General features: G+C 44.0%; 1 protein-coding gene across 1 annotated transcript in view; it reads right to left on the bottom strand.

Annotated features, from left to right (window-relative positions):
• Positions 1-25,217, bottom strand: part of efna3a (ephrin-A3a) — a 55,509-nt gene extending 30,292 nt beyond the window's left edge. The window contains exon 1 of the mRNA XM_076755238.1: positions 24,614-25,217. Within this exon, the coding sequence (XP_076611353.1) occupies positions 24,614-24,723 (110 nt within the window). The 5' untranslated portion in view covers positions 24,724-25,217. The remainder of the gene's footprint in view (positions 1-24,613) is intronic.
• Between the last annotated feature and the right edge of the window lie 553 nt (positions 25,218-25,770).

Genomic DNA, 25,770 nt, shown 5'->3' with positions numbered 1-25,770 from the left:
AACAGGTGTTTTTGGAGCATTAAACAACTTTTCCAGTCTTTAGTTGCTTCTGTCCCTACTTGTTTGAAATGTTTTGTTGGCATCAAATTCAGAATAAGCATATACTTAAAAAAAATCAATGAAGCTGATGAATTAAAACATTAAATATATGGTCTTTGTACTGTTTTCAGTTTAGTTTTATTTGTTTAAAAAGCATCCCAACTGTTTTGGAATCAGGGATATATGAATAGGAGGTATTGTAGACATAAGCTCACTGTCACTTAGACTTAATATTGGACTAAATACCTAAATGTTGACATAATGATGACACAAAATGTAAACCAAAAAAAATACAAATAACAAAAACAAGTGTAAAGCCTATAATCATTCACAACAAAGATGGACGGCTGAGTCATCACCCTACGCTTTCTCACGCTCAGCAAACAGCATCCTGGCAGAATGGCACTTTGGACTGAGCTTGTATTTAGCAGCAGAGTTAATTACCCTGTGTTACATGCTATAATGCATTATTAATGTGTGTGAACAACATGAGTCAGTGTTCTCTGGCCCACAGGGGCGTTTGGCTCAATTCAAACTGCTCAGTCATTACTGATGAGAAACGTGGACAATGCCTGAGTTGGGAGGAAATTGCAGCCAGTTTCAGCCGGTTGGCTGCAGTTTAAGGCTCGTATTGATTTGTGAGGAAGTTAGGAGACCTCTGACAACCCCGGTGTAACACCAGTTCGATCAGTCTCCTCTCTTGTTGCCCCTGGGCACCACAGCGTGCTGGGCACAGGGCTTTGAACCACCCAGCGCCACAGCTGAGAGAGGGCTGGACGCGTTCCAGTCTGTAGAACGTCACACTTCACAAAACAGGTACCGATCTCCACTAAACCGGACAAACAGCAGGCAACAACCTGTGCTGTTAAAGTCCAGACGAAGCAGCATTTCGAGAGTCTCTAGTTCAGTATTTCTGAGTGAAACAGAATTATAGTGATTCAGAGTTGGATGCCAGCCTCCGTTCAGTCGTAGAGAACTACTCAAAACCTTCAACACCTTCATCACCCCGTTTCCAAAGGAGGCAGGCGAACCCCTCGAGCTGCAGGAGGCAGAAGGTTAGTTACTGCTATCCTGACAGTGTACACCTATGGGATAGCAGTATCCGTCAGGGAGAGACGGAGGATCCCATCGAACACTCCACTGTAACATGTCTTGTGCACAATCTGGAGCTGTCACCGATACCACTTTCCACAAAGTGAATGAATTCTAGCCAGCAGGCCCGTAACCAGGATTTGAACGAGCAGCAACTTGAAAAATGAAGCCACGTCATTAGTGCCAAAAGTGCACTTCCTCAAATGGCCACTTGAGGTCGGCTCCAAAAGCAAGTCAATCCCCATAGACCCCCCACATTAAAATGCCGTCAAATGGACGTCAAATGGAGGCCACCATCACTGAGCTCCACAATGGCTCTTCAGAAACCTGTTGGGGACATTACAGACCGTGTTCTGACGTCTGTGGGTCTGAGGCAGTGAACACATGCTGTTGCTAGCTAGCCAACTAATGAATTTTTGCTCTTTGCTGCTAAAAGCTCAAGATTGATTAATGGGCGGATGCCATGATATTATGCATTGAAAATGGTTGGTTCTGTCTTAGATAAGAACGTCATATTTTGTTTCACAGGGAGAAAACATGACAGAATATACAGAAATGTTTTCTGTTTTTTGGCATATATTGTTCAATAGGTGGATAATATGTAATATAATGTGATCTAAAAGGTCAAAAAAGCATTTTTAATACATTTTTACAATACATTTTGCATAATTTTAGTGGCACTAAAAGCTCTTATATTAGTGATATCCTTTTAGCACTACAGCAGTAGTCATACCAATTTAACACAAAGTTAATGGCATTGTATATTTCATTCATCATAAAGTTGCAGTTCTTTTTTCCACTGTAACATATCGAGTAATTAAATGTTTTTGGCTGACAAAATAAGTAATATATCTTCTGTTTGGGACTGGAATATACTGTAACATAATCTTAGCCGCAGTGGCTGAATAGGAGATCCTATCAAGGATTACTGGATCCTGAAGCTTAATCTCAATAGATAAGTGTATAGCATCGACCTGGGATTATCAAACACATCTCTTAAGGCACAAGCACGGGAAGCCAAAAGTGATAGGGCCGCTTTGTTCTTTCAGTATTGAATCTCCAGATGAATAGACAACCATAGCAGCCTGATTCGTGAATTAAAAACCAGCCTACTTAATATGGTAATCGTGTCCTTTCCATTTCATCATTTTCTGTCTGTATGCTGTTTAAAACATTGTCCGTGCAGCCTGAAAGAGGGACTAAACAGTCTTAATCTTGCATCCCCTTTTTTGCTTTATGTATTCCCCACGTCTGCAGGTGCCACTTCATTTCTCCATCCCGTCCTCCTGCTCCTGCTCTTCCTCCATTCTCTCCTTAAATTAAATTAAATTCAATTGCCTTGCACACAAATCGCTTGGTTGGCATGACAAAAGAACATTTGTGTTGCCAAAGTGTGAACACAAACAAACAAATTGAGCAAGGAAACAATAAGTGGGAACAATGAGCAGTGATTATAAAGCAGAATTAAACCAGTAATCCTATGAATGTGTGTAGAACAATTAGAGAGAGAAAAGAGTTTTGACAGGCAGGTGGTTTTTTCCTGCCCTACCTGCTGTTTTGAGGGTTATGACAGGTGGCAACAGGCTTTCCGCACACCTCGGTGTCGCTCTCAAGAGGGGTTCAGAATTATTGCTAAACTCATGTTCCCATTTACCGGCAGTTTGTGCACAGCCAGTGTTCTCCAGCAAGGGGCAAATCATCCTCTCTGACAGAGACAAACAAACACACCCACATGCTACAGGTACATGTAAATACAGTGACACTGCCCCCTGCAATTCACCGTGGAGAACAATGGATGAGGTGTACGTAAAAATGGCAGCCTCTTCAATTGACATGTCTCTGTCCTGCAGAGCCACACACAATACAATTTGCACCCCACGCACTTGCTCCATTCTTTGCAAATAATTACCTGTTGTACTGAGGCTGCCCGCATTTGTGTTTAAGTACCTCCCCCTTCATGCAAAAAAAAAGTTAAAAAAAACAAAACAAAACAAAAAACAGAACTCCCAGACGCAGAGAGAGATGTGTGAGCACACTTTAAGCATAACGCTGAAAGCAGCAAAAAATGGGGGAAAAAAGACACTGCACACATAATGAGGGCAGATGGACATTTTGAGTCATATGCAATACTGCAATCTGTTCCACTTGCTAGCAGCCTGCACAGCAGTCACTCTCTACAGACAAAAGCTGCTAAGTGAATTATTGCATTGTAGTGACTTCCTACTAACAAGGAGCTCCTTCTTAGACTTTGAGAGTGTAAGGCTTCAAAAACTGCAGTGAGCTGGACAGAGTTGGGTATTTTATTCAAGTAACTGTTTCAGACTATTGATTTCTCTCTTGGCCATGCAGTGCTTCCCTGTGTGTCTCCAACTTTGCTGCGTGTAGATTAAGTGGAGGCACTACTTTGTGGCAGTACTCCGCTGCATCGCTCATGTTTGAATGCTTCATTTCTTCTGTTTTCTCCAGTATGAGCATATATCCTCATACCCATCCAGTCCCGAACCCTACAGTTTCAATACACAACCCCTTTGATCAGCCGAGAGACACTCAATAAGGATACAGATGTTGCAGCTGGTGCATTTCTCTCTGTATTGTTTTGCTCAACCTTATTGCCAGTGAGACATTAATCATAAATTTACTGCAGAATGTCAGATAATTAAATTATTGCCTTTTTATATTCCATTCATATTCTTTCACTAAATTAGTCAAAAGACAGTTAAATTTTCTTTACATGCACACATTAGAGGCAATTTTAGGGTTCAGCATCCTGCTCAAGGACACTTCAACATATAGACAGGAGAAGGTGGGGATCAAGCAGTCAACTCTTATGATTAATGGCCAGCCCTGTCCTCCACCTGCAGTGTGTGCGGCAATTACAGTATGTTTAAAGGAACACTGCACCAGCTTCAGACATGCAGATCAGTTTGCCTCTCACGGTTGGTATAATGCTTTATTAACCCCTGCAATATTTGTCTCTGCTGGCACATTTGTGAACTTTGAGAAAATAAGCCTGATGACGTCATAGTGATGTCATCCAGGGTGACCGCTGTTGGGGCTTCGAGACCACACATTCATAACAGAAAAGCTGTGTACCAAACTGGGGGCATGGAGTTTTTGGAACAGAAACATGCTATCAGTTTGCATTATGTATGTAGGATACATAAAAGTTACGATACATCTGTATTGGATATGTCTATACTGGCAAATAAAGCTACAACTATGTGATCATGACGTAAGGCAGCACTTCTCAGGTAGTGAGGAGTATAAACAGGCAGAACCTGCTCTGATGTACGACAGTGAATGGCCGATAAATTACACTCTATTGCATTTAAATTCTGCAAATTGCCTAGAAAGTTGTCACAGAGCTTAAAATGCGAGTTTACCAGGTGGTGTGTTTCTACTGGAGGATGCTGTTGAGTTGCATTATGCAAAATGTTGGATCTGATGGTTTTGCCTCCGCAGCCTCGATATTGTCTCACCTGTCCCTCTGCTGCTTTATCGGAGGAACACCCTTTCAAGGTTAGGGAAGGATCGTGAACATCAGTTGTTGGTCTCTGACAGGATGTATCTCCAGTATGAAAGCTGGCTGCACTGCACGCCCATCCACCCATACCACCCTTATGTCCATCTACCAATCCTTCCTGCACTGGCACTGAACGTTGGCACTGGACACAAGCATAATTCCTCCGGATCCTGGGATGTTTTATTTATTTATTCTCTTAACCGTTTGCCTTGATGCCAACAGGCAAGCCTGAGCTCCATCCACCATGAAAAATTAACCAAACACCCAAACCGTTTATCATAATTTACACCAACAGACAGCTGCAGTGAATACAGATGTCGTGTTTGAACATCTTCATTTGCTGGGATGTAGTTCTGTGATGGTGAGTAAATGGATCAATTAAGTCATTGTATAGCCAGCAGACGCACATGCGCTGCGGCTAAATTCTTTTTTCGGTTGAGCAGCCTTACAGGAAATGCAGATGACACAACATGTCTGTCTGACAGGTTATGTACCGAACACAGCTTGTATTCATGTATGGTACAGATTGGCCTATAAGCTGTCAACTTGTGGCAGAGCACCGTGTGAGGCCGACAACATGTTCTGTTGCTTTTTCCCCAGCCACCTTCAACTTCCTGAGGCACAGAACATTTTTGAAGGCAGGGCTGAAAGAGGGCAGAGAAATGCAATTACTGGTAAATAGAGACTCCCTGCAACTGCAAATTTATCCAGGGTCCAGAAATCATTCCTCACAAGTCTGCTAGAGGTGTGTGTGTGTGTGTGTGTGTGTGTTTCTGTGCGTGTGAGCGCATGCCTGTGTGTGTGTGTGTGTCTCACATGGTGTGAATCATTGTGGCGGTGCCATTAAAGCTTATCAGACTCCAGTGGAGCTGCCAAGCTGTGGTCGGCTCTCTCCTCTCCCCCCTCCAGGGCATCTCTGAGTGGCTGTGACTGCCGGTCGTTGCCCACTCAGGCGCTCCCGCTGACCCTCGCTGGCTCTCGGGCAGAAAGGCAGAAAAGACTTTGGCAGCTAGATTCTAGAAGCCTTGAAAGACAAGTCAGTCTAATTCAATTCCCCCAATTCAGTGCTAATAACATGTGGATTGGGTGTCCAAGTTGGGGGCTGTGATAATGGTGCTGGTACATTTTGTGCCACGTTCTTCTGCCGCCTCCTTTAACCTTGTGTCCTCTTTTACCAACTATTTTCCTACAGACTGTCGGCTTCTCTGGTCCAAGTTTCTGCTCAAAAGTCACCACTTTTCTTTCTGACACTCATGACAGAATGACTTGTAATGTGACTGGTGGCAATTGTGGCAACCTTCTCCATCTCAGGAAACGTACACCCCTGACTATAATCTGCTCTGTGACAGTTCATTCAAGGACAGAACAATAGTGAGGGAATTGAAATAGCAGAGAGGCGCACAGGCAGTCAACGGATTCAATAGTCACCGACGGATTCTGAAGCACAGTTGAGGTTTTTCCTTTGACGAATATTAATCAGCTGTCACTTGCTCTGTCTTGTGATTGATTAAAGCTGCTTCTTATTTTCTGCGCGCGTTCGCCTAAATGTGTGTCACTGCCGACACCAGGGATGTCGGAGAGATTTATTCTGTGTTAGAAATGGTGGCCCTTTATTCTAAATCCCATAAAAAATACATCTACATCAGTTTTGCATTATAACTCGATAATTAATAGCTTCGGTGTTGAGCTCATCCTGAAACACTATTTTCTCTACTTCTCATTCTCACGCTCAGACTCACCTTGTCCACTAATACAATAAATGGACTCTAATTTGTCTCAGTGGCACCGGTGCAGAAACATATCAACAAGTCTCATTACAAAGCAGCATGTTCTCTAACACAAGGTACAAAGGTAGCAGGCTCTCTGAAATACTGAGAAACACGGTGCAGCATGTAACATCACTAAGCAATCAAATCCACATTCAGCGTTCGCTCCAATTACCTGATTCCAAATCCAGTGCACATCTATTACCCAGACTGGCAGTTGTAACTAAAATGCACATCTAGTGAGATACTGACTGCAACTTCCTCTGAGCATTTCTGTGTATTTTTGAAAGCCAAATCCAACCTGCGTTTTCACATATAAAAGTAATGAATAAAAGCTTTTTTTCCAACGTATAGAAAAACAACTCACAAAACAGCAACTCACTGCAGTTTATATTTGAATTTCACATGTGACACCTTTCATACATGCAGCCTTCAGGAGGGTGTCTGACATGACATGAGGCAGCGATGAGAGATTTTACATCCGTTTTACAATCAGAGTGATGGGAGCTGAGCTGAGCAGGCAGCGTGGCTGCCAGTCCTGCTAATGAAAACAGAAATCTGCCTGGTGTTTTCTCCGAGTGCTGAAAAATGGTTATGTTCAGGTGCAAAACAATCCTGATGCCATCTGTTCTCGATAAATTTCAAATTGATTTTTCCCGTAACAAATACTGAACAACTGCGTGAAATGTGCAAACCAATTTCTTTGAATAGATGTTGTGAATAGTGTTTTTTGTTATTGAGATAGAGTATTGCTAAAATAACTTCATTTAGTATTATTCAGCATTATGCACTCAAAATCAATGCAGGAAGATTGTCATTCAGAGTATGAAAGTCGAATGTTGTGTTTCATTCAATATACGGGTTACTGCTTTAGTTTTTTTAAAAGGTTTCCTCTCATTCAGGTTTATTTTCCAGAAAACAGCACGCAAAAGGCTTTTATTCTAACAAAATAAAAGTGTCTCTTATTGTCTATATTCTGCAACCCTCAATGAGGCTAAAGTGACACAAAATCAAGGAATACATTTCGGCATATCACTGATGAAATATTTACCAATCTACTAACGTTGCCTGAGTTTCTTTAACCCAGTAATCTAAGTCATAAAGTGCTTATTTCTAAGTGTTTTCTAGCAAATAGGAGAATTCCCCTTTGAGCCGACAAAACTGATTGTAAGTCTGTCTCGTTGTCAAAGTCATTTTTTTAGCCTGTCAGGCATCGGCTCCTTCCAGGTTAGGTACTGTGCCACCTCCAAAGAACATAGCCTGTTTTAAAGTCTTTGAAAAGACACAAAGCCAAATTTCCCCTTTCATTAGCGAAACCTGGCAGCTGAGCACTCAGCCACCATCACTCTCTGACTGGAGAGTCAAAAATGATGTGTCCCCCTTGGCTCATCACACAGAGACATCAGATGCCTGCCAAAAGTCTGCATGTGTACAAGATGTGCTCCATGCATTATTAATTTGCGAACAGCACTGTGCGTATGTGTGTGTTTGTTTCTCTGTGTGCAAAAATTAATCATTTTTACACGTTCATAGATGGTGATGTTCATCCAGCAGCTGCAACACCTTTGTGAAAACCAGGTTAGGATTTTTTATGAATTTGTTTTGCAAATATTTTCCAATGTATTCAAGGTAGAAGTACAAGCAGGAAAGTACAAGCCTTGAACTATTTGTGGACAAATGATGATAAATGATTAATAACCGTAGCAGTAAAACTAAAGAACACAAGAACGAAAGAACATTGCCACAGTGACAGCAGGCCTATCACTTTATCCTGTAAGAACAGCCCAGTAATGCTACCAATAAAATGCCTTTATCACTTTTTTATGGTATTTCCATATAGGTCCAGGCTGAAACAATAAAAAGACCTGATAAAAAGCTGGACCCGTGTTACAAATGGTGGCTTTTTTCTTCTCTCAAACTTGGCACCGGTGAAAACATGAAGACTGGAGAGGGCGTAATTTAGTTCAGAACATCTATCGATCCAATGGTTTCTCTGATTAATTAATCTTTTCTTGCACACAGACTTTCTCATTCATTATTTTGAGTGCCACTAGCTGCTGCAGCTCTCCTTGAGTAGCTTCAAATTGCAAAAATACAAGGTTACTTAGAAAGGCAGAATTCTATATATACGTATATATAGCTGTCTATCTATCTAGTATTCAGTCACTATAATCAATACTCTGAACAGCTGGATTAATACCATGTTAGTGCTTGGCCTGCAACATTATGGCAAAGACAAGGCCAAGACAAGTGAGAGAGGCCGATGGGTAGGTGCTAATTTTTCATATTACCTTGACTGTCAGCATCAGGCCATACATGCCACACGTCATTGATGGGGTCATGCATTTTTCATAGGGTTGTACATGTTTTTTAATGAGCAGGGCTGATGAGGTGTGCTACATTGGCACTGGTGGAGGGCATTCACCACTCCCTCTCATTCACCGTGTTCCTCACAGCCTGTCAGTCAACCACTCCAAGGCCTCCTCACGTCTGTCGCTCGTAGTATCCACGAATATCAATCACAGCAAAATCTTTGCATATTTTCGTGGGATAATTAAGAGGAGATTGCAACGTGGTGCAGACGATCAATCTGCAAATCAGTGGACCAGATTAAATCCAAATTCCGTCTCCGTTTCGCAGATGGCAAACTAAACAGCCTAAACTGACAGAGATGCGTTAGGATGGCAAGTCGGATACCCCCCTGCCAGGCGGAGGAGCCCATGTCAGTGCCTGTGTGTAATTTGGAATTAATGGGACGGTAAAACTTTTAATTCAAAATCCCAGCCTTGGGGACAAACACATTTGCATACAAATGAACACAATTTCCTGTTTGTTCGGTATGCAAATACAAAAGAAGGAACTTACAGAGGGGCTGCCAGAGTTGAACAAGCACCACGACTCTCGCCCGAGTGCAGAAAGCGGAGGCATCCAACCGAGCACTTCAAACACAGCTATGTTTGAGATATCAGACTACGGCAGGGGTGAGACCACCCTGAAGGACGGCACAGTCTTGTGGGGCTCAGGGTAACCTTTCCCTCCTCATCTCATTTACACCTGGAAATAACAAGTGAGGTGAGGCTTCCTCCAAACACAAGAGGCAATTAAAGTCTACTGATCTGAGGTGCAAGAAGAGAGAAAGATGTCCATCCCAGGGGCAGAATGTGGCTGAAATGCTCACAGCAAAAACTGGAGTCATTTCACAAATAATACCTGCTCAGACCTTTCACTGGGAAACACTATGAGATCTCTTCAAGTAATTTTTTGTATTAATTGCAGGTTTTTCCACACAATAAGCTGAGATAAGCTTTTCTGAACAATGCAAAGAATCCGCGGCATCTATTCTCTGCGGTTTTTCAATAAAGGCCGGAGGAATGCCTTGAATGTCAATGACACCCAGGATATGAGGCTCCGATCTGATAGCACATAATTCATCACTGTAAACTTTAAAGAGACAGAAAACGAGGGAACTTGTTTGCATTGACATAAATGACTGGCATGCTGGATGAGGTACAAACCCCGAGCTTGCCAACCTCGCCAGCCACAGCGATCCGCGTGCCAGCTTGGATCTGGTTCAGACACTAAACAGTGCACTTAATGCCATGGTGTGTTATGTTTGCATTGTGGGGGACGTGGCTAACTGAGGCGGCCGTTACTTATTTACAGTGAGACATTTGAGTGACAGCCACAATCTGTGTTTCTCACAACGATGTCTGGTCCCACACACACACACACACACCATAGACTAAAAAGCAGCATTTATAATTAAGTCTCGGGTCGTAACTGAAATGACCCTGGACATGGGGCTATGTTAAAAAGCAACCCATTTCCCAATGACTTCTCATTAGTAAGCTCTGCAGCAGCTCCCCATGTACAATCCTCCCTTGGAACTCTGAAGGTGACACAGCAGTTACAGTGGACTTTGATGGGGCACTGGGGAGCTGTACTTCATATCACAGGACTGCTTCCTCTGCAGAGTAAAAGGTTTCAACAATCAGCAGCTGCAGCCATTTGGGAGGAAGGAGGAAAAATCTTCCGTCTCAGGCAGGGGGAGGAGTTTTCTCGCCGCTTTCTCCGCGGCCACTGGCAGACAGGCCTGTAAACCAAAGATTAACCACCTCCAGATCGTTGCAGCCTGCCACAGATATAATCCAGTCGCTAAATCATTAATTAATTTTGTGTTTGCATCAACAGTAAATCTCGCCGATCCTCCGCGGGAGCCTCTGTTGCCGCCTCAGCATCTCACAACACTAAATCAGTGGGTTAAGGGGTCATCGGAGCAAAGGGTTTGTGGACAGAAACGGCTTCGACATGCCATCAGTGTATTAAAAGTGAAAACCGAAGCTGGCTGCGGATGAGCTCAGTTGACAGGTCAGATAGAATCAAGGTGTCTCCTCACCCACGAAGACAATCCTCCAGTCTGTGGATGGAGACCAGCGCCCACGCTGCTGGGCCTCCAGTTACCAACGGCCTGATCAGATTGTGTATTCACTCGCCGACTGCGGGGCTGATTAAATCTGTATTTAATTGGATCAGATCTAGTCGTGATGGAGCACTCCCCCCGGCGTTTAACCCATGGTCCTCTGTCAAGTGAGAGGGGGAAAAATACTGTGGGGGAATTAGGAGCGGGAAATGAATACCAATGATGGGCTGTGCTAATAGCCAGCGCAGGAGGAGTGGACCACACCTGCAGGGCTTTACTGAGAGAGGAATGAGAGTTACTGGCTTTTCTGTCTGTGCAAGTATATATGTGTGTGTGTGCGCGTGTGTGCGCACATGCAGCCCCTTCTTGTTATTCATGCCGCACAAAGACTTTTTTGGTTGATTAGCTGTTTTATAAAAGCACATCACTGATAACTGAGAAGCGTTCAAAAACTCTCCCCCAATCAAAACTTTAATCAATCTGTCATGATTAGACGACATGTATTTGGAGGGGAAAAAAAGGACGGAACAAGAACATTTGCATAATTTCTCAATAGTCAATACAATTTCACGATTACGCCTCCATTAAGATTCTTTAGCAGAGTTGAACCACGCTGTGTGTGTGTGTGTGTGTGTGTGTGGGCATGTGTCTGTTGGCATGCACGGAAGATGTAAAGAATCTTCAAGAGGATTTACAGTGTATCTTGGTATAAATCGCAGGGCTTACGGAGGGAAGATCTGGCGTTTGGGGTTTGCGCGTTGAAGTGCGAGGTTACTGCAGAGACTCTCGCTACATCTCAGTACAAACTGCACAGCGGCTGTAACTGGATGCTGAAGTGGATGAGCGTATGTATGGGACGCAGAGAAAGAGTGCATCCAGGTGGAATTCCTCCCTAACTTTTAAGGCCTTTCGTGTAGGCTGAAACTCCGTAGACTTCTTTTTTTAAGTCTTTGGTATCACACTCATTTTTACAGAGGTGGCCTAAAATGGCAAGGGAGGAGGGTTACACACACAGTAAAACCGGTCCTGTACCCCCCGGCCATTAAACAGCCTTACGTGAGCAGTTAAAAGTTTATTGCCTTGCTCAAGGGCACCTTGACAGTAAGTGCTGAAAAAGGGTGAAGAGTCTCACTTTCAGGAGCTCACAATCAGACACTTCAACAGCGCTGGACTATTCAGCAAAACACTGAGAGATTCCTCATACATAAACACAGTATGTCTAACCAATAGGGTTTAAACATTTTTTGCACCTGTTCCAATTTTATTAATGTACTATTTTTGCTTGCCTTGTCTTTTTTTTACTTAACAAATAATCATATGTTTCTTTTGAAGGGGAAAAAAACGATAATAATACCAAAAAAAACGGGGGAAAATTGGGTTTTCAAAATGTCATTTGCAGTTTTACACAAAGATCAAACAATTGTAGCTTTTAAATTTTATATATTCTGAGTGAAATAAGCAGCTCAGGCGTGTTTATTGTGTATCAAGAAGCTTCACTCGATCTGCTGACTGATGGGAAGAGTTTTTGGGATTTTAACTTCAGTGGGTCATTCACACCCTCATCTCAGACTTAAAGGAGCAACGTGAAGACAGTCTTGAATGATAAAGGCAACATTTCCACAAACACCTTAATTCTGTGGACAATACAGCAACTCAATTCATGTTCAGATAACTCTGCTCATTTTTAATTGCCTCATTAGTGCTGCTGCATATGTTCTTACACATATTACAATGGGTGCTCTTACTTATTTTCAGCGAAATGTTGCCTGACCTCAGACTGTTTCTGTGACACCTGGGTGAGTGTTTCCTGCCTGGAGAAAAATTACCTACTGAGGAAGTACCAAACTCTGCCACCTAATGTTTCACCCAGCATTCGGCGGTGCTAACATGACTCAGTCAGTGCCATTACACCACCACCAGCGCCTTCTCTAAATAAAACTCACAGCCAGTTTACTTTCAGTGACCCCCCTCCGTCTCTTTGGAGGCCGCCAACACTGAGTGGAGGTTAGTGATTAGAGGTGTCATTCCACCAGGTGACCCTGGAGGTCAAAGGAATTCTGGGTAAATTACCTTGCAGAAGGCTGCAGCTATATCGAACGCCTCAGAATGAACCACAAGGTTGATTGAAAAATGGGTATTTGCATACAAGGCACTGAGTAGGGGCTGGCAGAGCAGCAAACCCTGGCTCTCTGCTCGGGTGGAGGTGGCAGTGCTGGAAGGGAACGAGTCCTCATTAAGCAGAAAAGCATCATTTTCTGAAGCTTAGAGTGCTCGCTCCCTCTCGCTATATATATACACAATAGGGCTGACACTAGTTTGAAAATATAACTGAAACCTAAATAACTAAAGAAACCTGCTGTGTGTTTAGAATGAAGTGGGCTCTGCTCATAAATAATACATATGATGATAGATTGCTGATGAACTGTCTAATGAAGAGGAGGCAGAGGGGGAGGGGAAGCCGGGTTTTTGCTGACGAACAGCAATTTATTTTTTTTATAGATTTAAAAACAGACCTTGCACACACAGCACGATGCAGGAATGCTAATGTACCTGGCATTTTTGAAACTGCTGTTATCTTCCTGGCACTGCACATTAGCTAGAGATATGGTTTCCCTGGCACTAATTTACCCCTATACAGCAAGCGCTGGAGGTTAGAATCAAAACTTAATGGAACCTCTAATTTGACCAAAAGTTCATTCCCGTTAGGGAAATTAAAGCCTGCTAATTAGGGATTACAACCTGTTTTATGAATTGCAAATGCCAAGTCAGAAGTTGTTCGAGATATTAAAAAATCGTGACAATACTTCAAGTAAACTTTGCGTCAGCAGACAGTACCAGACAGCTTGATATTCCAATTTACATTACTCCAGATCAGACAGAAAAAATAACCGCCAGAGATGTGAATTTGATTATCTACAGTCTCTCTCTTTTTTCAATCACGAGCCACAATGTTCTTAACGGCACTCAGGGCTCCCAGGGAATAAACCTCCTGGTATTAGACCAATTTCCACATGAGGAATCCATCTTCTGCAGTCGGCGTGTGTCACACTTGCTTTTCCCATCATAAACAACGACCCCGGGCTGTATATGTTGTGCTCTTCACGACATCATTTAGCTCTTAACAACGTGCTCAGCTGTTGTTCTCCCTGCCACCATACAGTATGCCTATACACCCTTTGCATCTCGCTGTCATTTGCTATATGAGGAAAACCAGATTCATTTCCTGTGCTTCCTCCTCTCTTTGGTCCCCGTCTCTCTGACAGGCCTGTTCTTGGCCCTGTCACTGACTGTCACCTGTGACACAGCCTTCCACGAAAGACAGTGTGTTTCTTCTTTGCATCATGTGGTAAATGAGCATCAGCCCCCCCCCCCCCCCCCCCCCCCCCATTCCTTTCCTCTCATGCATTTACACACACACACACACACACACACACACACACACCTGCAACTCCCTCTCCTCTTCCTCTTGCTGTAGATCCTGCCGTTGACAGGTGCTGGGAGGGATTTCAGAGGCCTGACACAGATGCAACTCAAAAATCGGTGAGTGTATTTGAGTATGTGCATATAATACAGAAAGAAAGATATATAGAGTGAATGACAAAGACAGGATGGAGAAGAGAGTAAAACACATAGATAGATAGATAGATAGATAGATAGATAGATAGATAGAAAGCACGTTTGCTGTATCTACATCAGCAAATGGAGCAGGTGTTGCGGGCCAGATCTCTGCCTCGAGGCAAACTGATTTTGATAATGAGAGAAAAACAAACAAGTCACCTCTAATAAACATGTTTTATCGAGCCAACAAATGCTGAACTAAATGGGGCAAAAGAAATCCACCGAATGTGTTATTGTAGGTGTTAAGCTTTCTCAGTTACATTTCCTTTCCAGCTGTTGTGGCCATTACAAGTTGTTTCCTGCAAATACTACGCCGGGTAATGAATGTGTGTGGGTAAAATTCTGCCATTGATGCAGTTCCCCACTCTGCTCTTTTTCCTGGTTTTTACAGCAGTGCCTCCAAGCTGCTTGTTCCAATACAGTACGCATGAACACCACAAGAAAGGTTGAGGTCTTAAAAGATACTCCACTTCTTGACACACCATTAATATTCTCCATACAGACTCTTCCTTCCTCCTCTACATACGGATACCCCCTTCCCCCTCCACCTAGCCTACCCCCACTCCCACTCCACTCTGCCTTTACATCTCTGCACTACCATATACCTCCCTCCTCCAGCTCCCCTTTTCTTAAGCTTCCCTCCCCCAACCTTACTTTCTTCCTCTTCCTTTTGGTTATTTTTTGTCACAACTTTCTCTACCGCTTTCTCTTCCTCTTCCTCCTGGGAAGTGGCACAGAATCCCTTTAAGTGCTGCAAAAGCAAATCTATTTATCATAACCATCTATCTCTTACTGTACGTATATCTTATGCTATACTGAAAGACGCACACACAAACACACAGACTGCAGAGAAGCAGAAGACGCAGCTTCTCTCATGTGTACTTACAACGTACTAGAAAGACAAGTGCATGTGCAGTGAGCAAAAGGGTTCCTAAATAATGATTCAATATATGTGATTCACTCTCTCAATAGCAATAGAGCAATAAATTAAAGGGAGGTAAATGGGCGGTAGCGCCCACTCTCCTCCCACGCACAGCAATGCGGTTGAGCGAAGCGGTCTTGGGGGACTTCCCATTGACTCCACACAAGGTGAGAACGGAGCAGGAACAGAAGGCTGAGCAAAAACACTTCAAACGACACGGCAGGAAGACAGAGAGGGCTGCTGCTCTGCGAGGCAAATGCAACGAACGGAGAGGAAACATGGGCAGTGAGGGAGGCGCTGACCAGAGGAGACGGAGAGGGCCAAGACAAGGAGATACAATACTTTCACCGGCAATCAATCAAAAAAAGCATGCATGCACACATACACAGAAAAACCCCAGACAGACAAAGAGACATGAAAACGCCTTAAATGCCACCTAATAGCAGCCAGACACACACGCACGCACGCACGCACGCACGCACGCACACACACACACACACACACACACAGAGTGAGAGGGCTCAGCAGGACATTGATATTCTATACACCCACACACAGCATGGTGAGGATCTGGGCTCGTCTCTGTGTGTCTCCCAGTTTTACACACTACGTTGGTCTAGGCACAGTCCCACGCAGCATTACACAGGTCGCTACCATGAGAGAAAAAAAAAAAAAAAAAACATGATGTAAGGAATTTTATGACACGTACTGTACACACAAAGTACATGTCGTGCAAGAAATGTGGCTTTAACACTATCACGGTCATGAGAATGCCACACACAGATGCCGGCTGCACATAGCCCAAAGCTACTGAAAAGCAGCTGAACCAACCAAATAAATACCTTAACAAACAAAGCACTGCAGCACATTGGTACATAGCCAGAGGAGAATTTGCACAGTTTTAACAAGGGAGGATGGTGAACAGGTAGGCTCCTGGCTCTGCTGTACATTTCCTCTATAATCTAGTCACTAATAGTGAAGCATTCAAAATTTAGAGATAACAAGCAGGGTGCCACCCCTTCTCATCCCTCCTCAAACCCCCCCCCCCCCGGCTGTAACAAATGCAAATAACAGACTGCACTGTGGAGCCGTTCCTCGTACCAACACAACGCACTGATCCACAGAGAGAAGGCAGAGGAAAGGAGGAGAAAGGAACACCCCCCCATTGATGGAGGATGCCAGTAGTGCGAGATGAGTCACGTATTGTCCATATAAATCAATGGGTGAGAACATCAGGCAGGAAAAAAAAATGCACGTGTGTGAGTGTAGAGACATGATTATGCGCGTGCCGTAGCTCATGTATTAACCATAACTGAATTTACACATCAAGGCGGCAAATGAATTCCAAATAGATTTTTGATGCAGACCAACACGAGACCTGATTAAACGATGAGGTTGAAGATATGGAAACATGGAAGGAAAGAAACAGTGTGGTACCGCTGACTGGAGTTGTACTCTAATCCGCTGGCTTTGTATCGAGGGCTTGAGTCAGAGATTGCGACAATGACCCCTTTAAAACATAAAACTACCTTCCTGTGCTCAATTGTCCCCCATAAAATCAAGGGCAGAATCAAAGCTGTTAGCCGGCCTGTCATTTTTAGACTTTACAAGTTGCATTAACATTTATTTTATGAGTTACCTACGCCACAAAATTAACCTTTTCACTGGTAAACATGTATCACTCTGCACACTGTGGATGCACAGCAGTGGAGCACAGCTAACAGCTAACAGCTAGCAGGTAGTGACTTATTCTCACAAAGCAGGTCAGAATTAGGGGTCGACGATATCTTGATAATTTTTTCTGTGGTTATCAATATCGATATTTATCACGATATATATCTTGATAATTCTGCCAGTCTGAAGAGCATCCTGATAACGACTGGAGCCTGAAAAAAACAGAACTTTAGAATAGCTCCTTAGCATAAAAAATAGAATAACATAATGTAAACATTTAACTGTGCATGTATGCTTTATCTGCCTTAACAAAACAATGCACGTTAGCGTGAAACGTGTTTAAGTAACGTTGTGGTCGCTGGGATGCTGCCTTTTCAGGCTACGGTAAAGATTTGTTGTGGTACAACACTGAGCTCTCTCTGAAAAAAGCGTTTTACTTCACCACTCTGTGTAGCTACCTCGCCAGCCGGAGTATTTAAATATCTGCAAATGAAAAATGTGAGCAGCACAGCCCTCCAGCTTCCTCTCAAGAATATAACTTTCATTTTTTTTGCCAGTAGGTAGCTTCCCGTCCAATCCACTTACATCACACTTTCAAGCTCTAAAGACTTTGCTATCATATTTGTAATAGAACAGTTTCGCTTGAAGATGTACCGATTTAAATGTTCCCTCTAACAATATAAGAGGGATACATTAAGGCACTGGAGGTGGTGGCTGCTGCTGCTGAAGGGTCAAATTACTTTTAGTCATTCTGGATGCACAGAGCACTAGAGAGAAATTTCAATTTTCTTCAAATATTCTCATTATAGAGATGACGGCTGCCAAAGCGTCTCAGACCTTCATATAATTACATCTTCAATAGGCAAAATCTCAATTATAACAGAATACATAATTATTACGCTGCCCATATTCGAAATTGCCCTCACATGAAAGGAAAACGAGAGCCGTATCATCTACTAAGCTGTGAGGACAGTTTCCACTTCTCGTAACACCGCTGTTGTTAAGCACCCAAGAGCATTAGAGGGAAGACCTGTCACGGCTCAAGACCTGAAGGGAATGAACAGAGAACAAGATATGACAGAGCACAAACCTGTGTCCTCACTCGCTGCCTTTTTTATGAAGGGACACTGATAACTCTGAGGGTGCAGGTCGGTGCAAAATACCACCTCAATTGCCATACCTCAGAAGAGGCCTTCTGCTTCAATAACAAAACAAATTATTTTGACCAACTGCTGTGGCTGCCATATCGTTTTCCGGGCGATGTAGCGTAACAAGGCCCATTTCCAAAATAATCAAACTGCAGCCACTGACCGTCCACCTATCAGCAGCTTTGATCTTTTTCCTACATGGCAGCCATTTCCATCATAGCAGCAATGTAATTTCCCAGTGGGTAACGGGCACAGCGGTGCAGACTCCCAGTGTAATGTACTGTGGAGCTACCATTCGGAAGTTGGAAAGCCCTCTTTGTGGAAAGCATTTGCATTCAAATCATTGAGTCTGAAATTGGTTCTACCTGTCTGGGATCAGGACTATCTCCTGTGGGTTCCACTGCCAGTTAAGTGCAGTTTTTATAACCTTGGAGCACAAGGAATGCTAATGGCTTTTGATGAGAGGCCTAACAATGTTTTTCTCTGGACTCATCTTCAGAAAGTAGCGCTACCCCTCACCTGTGGTAGCTCTAGATGAGTCCCAGGGCACTTTCCCATCAGAGCCCATGAACAGGCTATAATAGCCCACCAAACCTGCCAATTCCCCATAATAATGAAGCCTGAGCAGGCCAGGGGTGCCTCAGGCCTCCAGAGGGACCAGAGAGGGTAAAGAAGTAGAAAAACCAAGATGGGAGACTGTATTGTGACAGAGTCGTCAAAGTTTTCACAGTTTCCCTTTGGTTCATATCTATGAAATGCCTCCTCCTGAGGTTTTATCTGTATCCCCACCCACCTCTTAATTTAACTCATATTCACTACGCTGTAGAGTCCAATTAGTGTTAACCAAGAGCAACAGCTCAGGATGAACATTCATGTGCTCTTTTCTTTAGTCTTTGCAATTATTTGAAGTTTTCATCAAGTTTGACTGTGCAAAGAATTCTTAACAATGCACCTCAAATATAAACAACAAATCTCCAGCGACGGGATGCGCTTCTTCTTTTCTTAAACTGAGCTTGTTTTAAGGTGTTAAGCCGATGGGGAGCGAGACATTTGGCAAACATACACTGTGTACTGATGTTCTCACCTAACCTTTGAATCTGTGAAGCAGGTGGAATGTAAATGTGCTCTGTGATGGAAAAAAAAAAAAACATTCTTTTTCATCTTGCAGATGAATAACTTACAGTTAGTTTGGGTCTCACAGACTTATTCAAACACATCCTTGTCTTTCATTTTCATCTTATGGAAGAACAAGCTGCATTCTGTTTCACTCTCAGACTTTTCCATCCTTCATCCGTGCTCAGCCCCATGTGTTTTTTTAACCTGGGTCATCTCTGAAGTGACCACTGCTGCTCTACCAAGGCCTTGTTTAATGTAGACATACTGCAGTTAAGGCCTCCATGGAGCCTGAACCCTAAAGCAGTGACTGACAAGCCCATAATAATCAATTCTCGAGCATGCTGTTCCAAGGCAATACTTGATCTAAGATTCCCAAGGTAAGCTCCAAATACTTCATGGTAATTTATTGACACCATGAAATCCAATTAAAAATGCATTTGGACATTGATCACCCGATGCACGCAGATTGATTGCTACTCAGAAAGAAGCCTTGTTGTGTTTTTGTTCAGCCCGGGTCCATTCACCGTCCCATACCATATAAATGTATTGATCTGCACACCCACTCCTGGATCCATGCAAACCATTAAACATCCTTTCAGTGTTTCTCCATTTATGTGACTCACAGCAGCTTCTGCCGAGCTAAAAATGGCCAGCACACCACTTGGCAGACCAGTAAGCATTGAGACACTGCTGCAGATCTACGACATAATGAAGACAGGTGATAATGTCAAGTTAACAACCCATTTAAGAGTGCTGTTCATCAAACTAATCTTCTGCATGTCTAAGAGAGATAAAGAAAATAAAACGCTCAAATGTTCACAAACAACTTGAATCGTTGGAGAGAGGAATACCTCGTTAGAGATGTCGAGACATGTTTAATTCAAAAAGGTATAAAAGGTCAATTTGCACTTTTCAATCAGTGTTATTCACAGATTCTCATTTAACACAAATGCTACAAGGGAAAAAAAATCTCAGCGGTTCTCAGATTTCTCTTTTTTTCCTTTCACAAGTGAAAAAAGAAAGTTCATGCCCCACCACGCCAAAATTTTCATCAATTATTAACAATAATAGCGGAAGCAAAAAAAGAAAAAAGGATCCAAGTTGACTTTTACCAAAATAAAGGTCAGCACGATAACATCAGCAAACTCCTGTTTGTTTATTTTCCCGACATAAATCATATTCATTCAACTTGTTTTCACTCCATATTTTTCCCCTGGTCATCCACGCCCCCCCCCTGCAGTGGCTGTATGCCCACACAGGGGAGCCTGCACCCCAGCTTGAGCACCACTGTGTTGTGCTGCTTGATGCGCTTGTGTGGTACAATGAATGTGAATGAATAAATTGAATGCCAGTGAATAAGATGCATTTGTATGCAAAATTGCCGAGACAGCCCAGAGACGGCGCTGCAGGCGGACGGACGTGCATGTAATCAGGTATCAAATCCGCTTGTCTCCTGCATGCTCCGCCTGTGCTGTGTTGCGCGGGGCAGAGGGGGCAGGTGAATGGCGGGTGCTATTGTCTCTGAGCACTGGTCCACATGAATGACCCAGCCTGTGTCCACATTAGCACGGATCAACTCCTGTGGGTATCATCTCCTCAGAAAACAGCAGCTACAACACATTCGGCCAAATAACCTAACTTCCATATCCGGTAAAACCCACACTCTCTTTCACCCGTCCTGACTTCTGGCCAACTCAATCAATCTTTCCCTCGCTTTCCTCTCCTGACAGACTGCTCCACTTTTCCTCCTTTCCAGCGTGTTCTCCTTCCATTCCGCCACAGTCTCACCATTACACCCACCTCTTCCCTACAGTAATATTCTTCACACTTTGCATCCTTCTCTTTCCCTCCATCTATTTCCAGATTTATCCTCATCCATCACCTTCTCCATCACTCACTCTCTTTTTCTCAGTAACAATTCCCTTTACTGCAACTAAATATCTAAAACTTTTCCCTGTAGGGTATCAGGGTTCTCCTCTGCCCCGCAGGGAACCACCTCCAACACTTGCTGGGTCTGCACACACCCACACAGGCCGACCCGGCGGTTAATGAGCCTGTTGAGTAAGACGGCACCTCGGCTCAACATTGATCACCGGGCCTCTGTACCTCGAACTCTCAGGAAAGCTATTTGTCAAGGTGATAATTTATTTTGTAGCACCAGATACTGTGTGCCGGGGACTGGGTTGTTTTGTCTTCATGTGGTCTTGGGGCCCGACAGACACCGTTCGAAGTCCAAATCAGGGTCATAATGTGTAGCATGAACCACGCAGAGCTGTAACTCAGCCGCAAACAGCAAAAGAAGACTTTCATCTTGCCGAGCAGTTGAGGGAATGGTGATTTAGAAAGAAATGTGTGGCACAATTTCAGACTCGGTTCCCTGCTATTCCTTCCCACGCCTGTGCAAAGTCTTTTTTTTTTGCTCTGGTGTCCTGCAAAGTTAGAAGCATTAGTAGCGACACTGTGTGACTTAGGCGAGGAGCGGGAGAGTCAATGAAAGCTGCGCTGTTGTTTTGATCATGCTGACACAGGGTGCCCAATTATGGAGATGCGTCCTGTCTAACCAGCGAGGCCAAACACCTGATGGGAGGAGGTGGCAGGAGCATGGGACGCTGCTTGTGGGTAGGCGAGGCTACCGCAGTGCACCGCTGCTCCCGCGTGCTCTCAAGATGTTCCACATCTCCCCCCTCTAATTGGCAGATGGCCTCAGATGCGAGATGATTTAATGGCCTGCGTGTGTGTTTTTTCCTGCCTCAGTCAGCCATTAGCAGGGACATCTGTAACGAGTTGGCCTGGCGCACTGCTGAGAGCGGAAGCTGAGAGCAACACTTTCTAATGGGGGTAGTGCGATCGTGACGGACTTGAGCGGTAATCAAAGCACTCTGAGCTATTTCTATTGGGTTATAATAATCGAGACATCTCGTTTCAAATTGTCCGCGGCAGAGGGAAAAGCCATAATAAGTTGTCTGATGTTGTTTACCTCAGAAAAGCTGCGAAGAATCAAACAGCACAGTATTACTTGGTATCAACTGTGTGACATTCCCCCTTTTGACTTTCAATACACCAGAGCAAGGCGTTTCTAGCTGTGCGTTATCATAAAAAGCCATTTTCATGGCTTTGGCACAAACAGCTTGGCTTCCAAGTGATCCCATTTTTTGCAGCTGTGCTGTAACCATCTGCACTGAATGCAGAGCTCAAGGGTAAAACATTAAGGCCTCAACCAGACTTTGGCCCTAAAGGCCTCTGGTTTCTGGCTCTCTGTCGCTGCCTTCGTTTCTTACCGCTCCCTCCTGAGCTTGTCTCTATAACCAGAGCTTGGTGAGGGAAGGAGCTGCATCCTTGAACAAGTGAGGCCTTCAGCTGGTTCCCTATGTATGTAGACAGAGTGGTGGAGAAGTGGCCTTGAGCCTAAGGCCTTTTAAAGCTTGATGGCCATCAGTATTCTTGCCATAGCCTCTGAGGATTTGTCTGCTACCTGCAAACTGGGTCAATTTTTGCATTATTTTAGAGATTTGTATCTCACTGAGGAGAAAGGGGAGGTTTTGCACACGCAGGCATGTAGACCCACACCTGCACGTTGTCTCCCTCTCCATTTCCCTCCCTCTCTGCCTCTCTCTCACAAACACACAGTAATCTGAATTCATTAATATGAGCACATATTTGTCATTTTAACACATAAATGCCAATTTAAAGCCACAAAATGTGCTAACGCTGCTATGAATGAACACACTGAGCAACCTTCCCCATGCTGTGAAAATCATTTTAGATGGAGCACACGCCGAAAGACTAATTAAAATTGATAAATAGGACTTACGCTGATTGTGACACTCGAAAACCTGAGCACTTTTACAGATCTTAAATGCAAGTAAGTCTCGGTTAATGCACCCCTTCCCTATTCATGTCACACTGATGGGATTAACTGCAGTCATAAATCTAAAACAGTTTTGAATGTGACTCTGCCATTCACACATTAACATTAATGAGGAAGTGACAGTGCTGCAGCACCACCTTGACTGTTTCCATCAGCTTTTATAGCGGTTTTCTATGTGTTTGACTCAAGGAAACCTTCAAATATTTGAATTATCCCACACCCACATACAATCAAATAACTTTCATACATTTTATAATTCTAATCATCCACTGTATGTGCACTCTCAGCTGAGAGCCTGGGAGGTGAATGAGGGACCATGAGCAGATGGGGGGGTGGTAATGAGATGCAGGGGAAAAGAAGGGGGATTGAGGGGGACAGGCCGGCTGGTGAGACACAGCAGAAAAATAAGAGAGGGAAGAAAATAACCAAGTATGAGATAGAGAGAGGCGATAGGAGAGACCCGCGTCTGAGGTGAATACAAATGGACAAAGCAGGAACACAGATAGAGGAGGAGGAGGGGGAGGACTGGGGGGGGGCAAAGAGGGAGGTTGTGTGAGGAGAGGAGATAAAAGAATGTGAGAAAGATGGATTCAGTGTTGGCTAATGAGAAGACAAAGGCAGTAGAATCCACATCGATCTCTGCCCCACAGCAAGCTGGCTTTATAGCTCACAGGTAGAGAGAGATAGGAGAGCCTGGGGAAGCTTACCTGAGGTAAGCAACCTTACTGTTGTAGGAGGAATCGGAGTCCAAGGATAGGCTCAGATATGTGTGTGTGTGTGTCTGTGTCTGTGCGTGTGCCTACATGAATGTGTGTTATGCATTCATAGCCAGCATGCTCAAGCAGATTTCTGGAAGTTTGAGCTGTGTGAGTGATGTATCTGTGGTGCATGGGGGCAGGCAGGATGATGGACACACACGAAACCAAAGGCAGGCTAAATGAAAAGATGACTGCTTAAATGAGTCATTACTGTGAGGCAGTAGATGGATTAAATGTGGGATAGAAATCAAATATTTATATTGTAAGCACTCTGCATGCAGGGCGCAAAGAAGGAACATTGCAGAACAGTTTCCCTGTGGAGATGCATCACTGTACTCCAGCTGATTAAATGAGTGGAAATGGCTCAGAATTTAGAGATGAAAAGAAGCAAATATTTAATGAGGCAGGTGCTGATTATTGTAATTAGGTTAATAATCTGATGTTTTATCCTCAAACTACGAAACAAATGGTTCATTGCTGGTATTTAATGTATTTCAGTGGTGTTTCAAGGGCTTAACGCTGTAAACAAATGCAACGCGTCGCTGCAGAGAATGACCACTGGCTCGTAAACAAGTTATCAGCGCAGGTGCGCATCAAACAAAGAGCAGCACAAGTTAATTTGCAGCGAACGCGGACGGGTCTGCGTAACGGCTGCAGAAAGCCACTTACAGTAGGTTTGAGCTGTTCCAGTACACCGCATGCCGGTCGCTGGCTCTCGACAGGTGCAAGTTTGTAAGCGCCAGCGTGATGAGGCTGAGAGAAAACGTTGCGAGAGCCATAATCCCTCCGGTGCTTCTCCAGCCCTGGTTCCCCTCTCTGCCTTCTGCGTCCCCGCTCCTTCTGTCCCAGGCGACGTGTCGTTCACACCATCCCAGCGGTCAAAAGCGCCTTTTCAAGTTCCCAGTTACCTCAACAACGGGTTGAATCAGGATGACTTCTGACTGCTTACGTGTTTTTTAACTCAAATCCCATTGCGACGACACCCATTTGGACATCTTCACTTGTGCCAATTCTACCTGGACTTCTCTCTCGAACCCGCTGCGCACTTTCCAGTCACTCCTTCATTTGTTTGGCAAGTGTGTTTTCATTAGAGAGGAACAGCACAGGTGACGATAAGGCAACAAAGGCTACCACATTCACAACTGCAAGCCGAGCCCGGTGTTTACTGGTCGTTACACAGCTTTGAAGCCGCTGGACCTCCGTTGGAAGGTTTGTGTACCTGCCGCTCCTCTCATCATCATCAGCAGCATCAGCAGCAACACGCTGCGCACACAACGCGACAAGCCCGCCCTCTGATGGAGGAGACGCGCTCACATGTCCATCTACTCTGCTGCCCCGCCCCCTCGAAACATGCACAGTGTGTATGTGTATGTGTGCGCGAGCGCGCATGCACGTGGATCTGTCTTACTCATGTTATGGGGACATAAACCTGTTTACACTGTGAAGACTCGCCGTCTTTATGGGAACAAAACGCAAGTCCCCATGATGTAAAATAATATACATCATTAAATTTTAGGGTGAAGACTGGAGTTAAGAGATTAAGGTTAAGGTTAAGATTAGGATTAAGGTTAAGGTTAGTGTTAGGGAAGTACTGGTTATGGTTATGGTTACTGTAATTCCAGGAAATCAATGCAAGTCTATGTAATGTGCCCAAAAAGAATGGAAACAGCAGTGTGTGTGTGTGTGTATGTGTCTGTATTACTCATGTTGTGGGGACACAAACATGTTTACACAGTCACATTGTGGGGACTCGCCATCAGTATGGGGACAAAACACAGGTCCCCATGATGTAAAATCATGTTCGGCAAGTAGTGGTTATGGTTATG

The sequence above is a fragment of the Chaetodon auriga genome, chromosome 17, assembly GCF_051107435.1.
Source record: "Chaetodon auriga isolate fChaAug3 chromosome 17, fChaAug3.hap1, whole genome shotgun sequence".
NCBI classification, from domain to species: Eukaryota; Metazoa; Chordata; class Actinopteri; order Chaetodontiformes; family Chaetodontidae; genus Chaetodon; species Chaetodon auriga.
The sequence above is the reverse complement of the archived record's forward strand: the minus strand, read 5'-3'. Positions and strand labels throughout refer to the sequence as shown.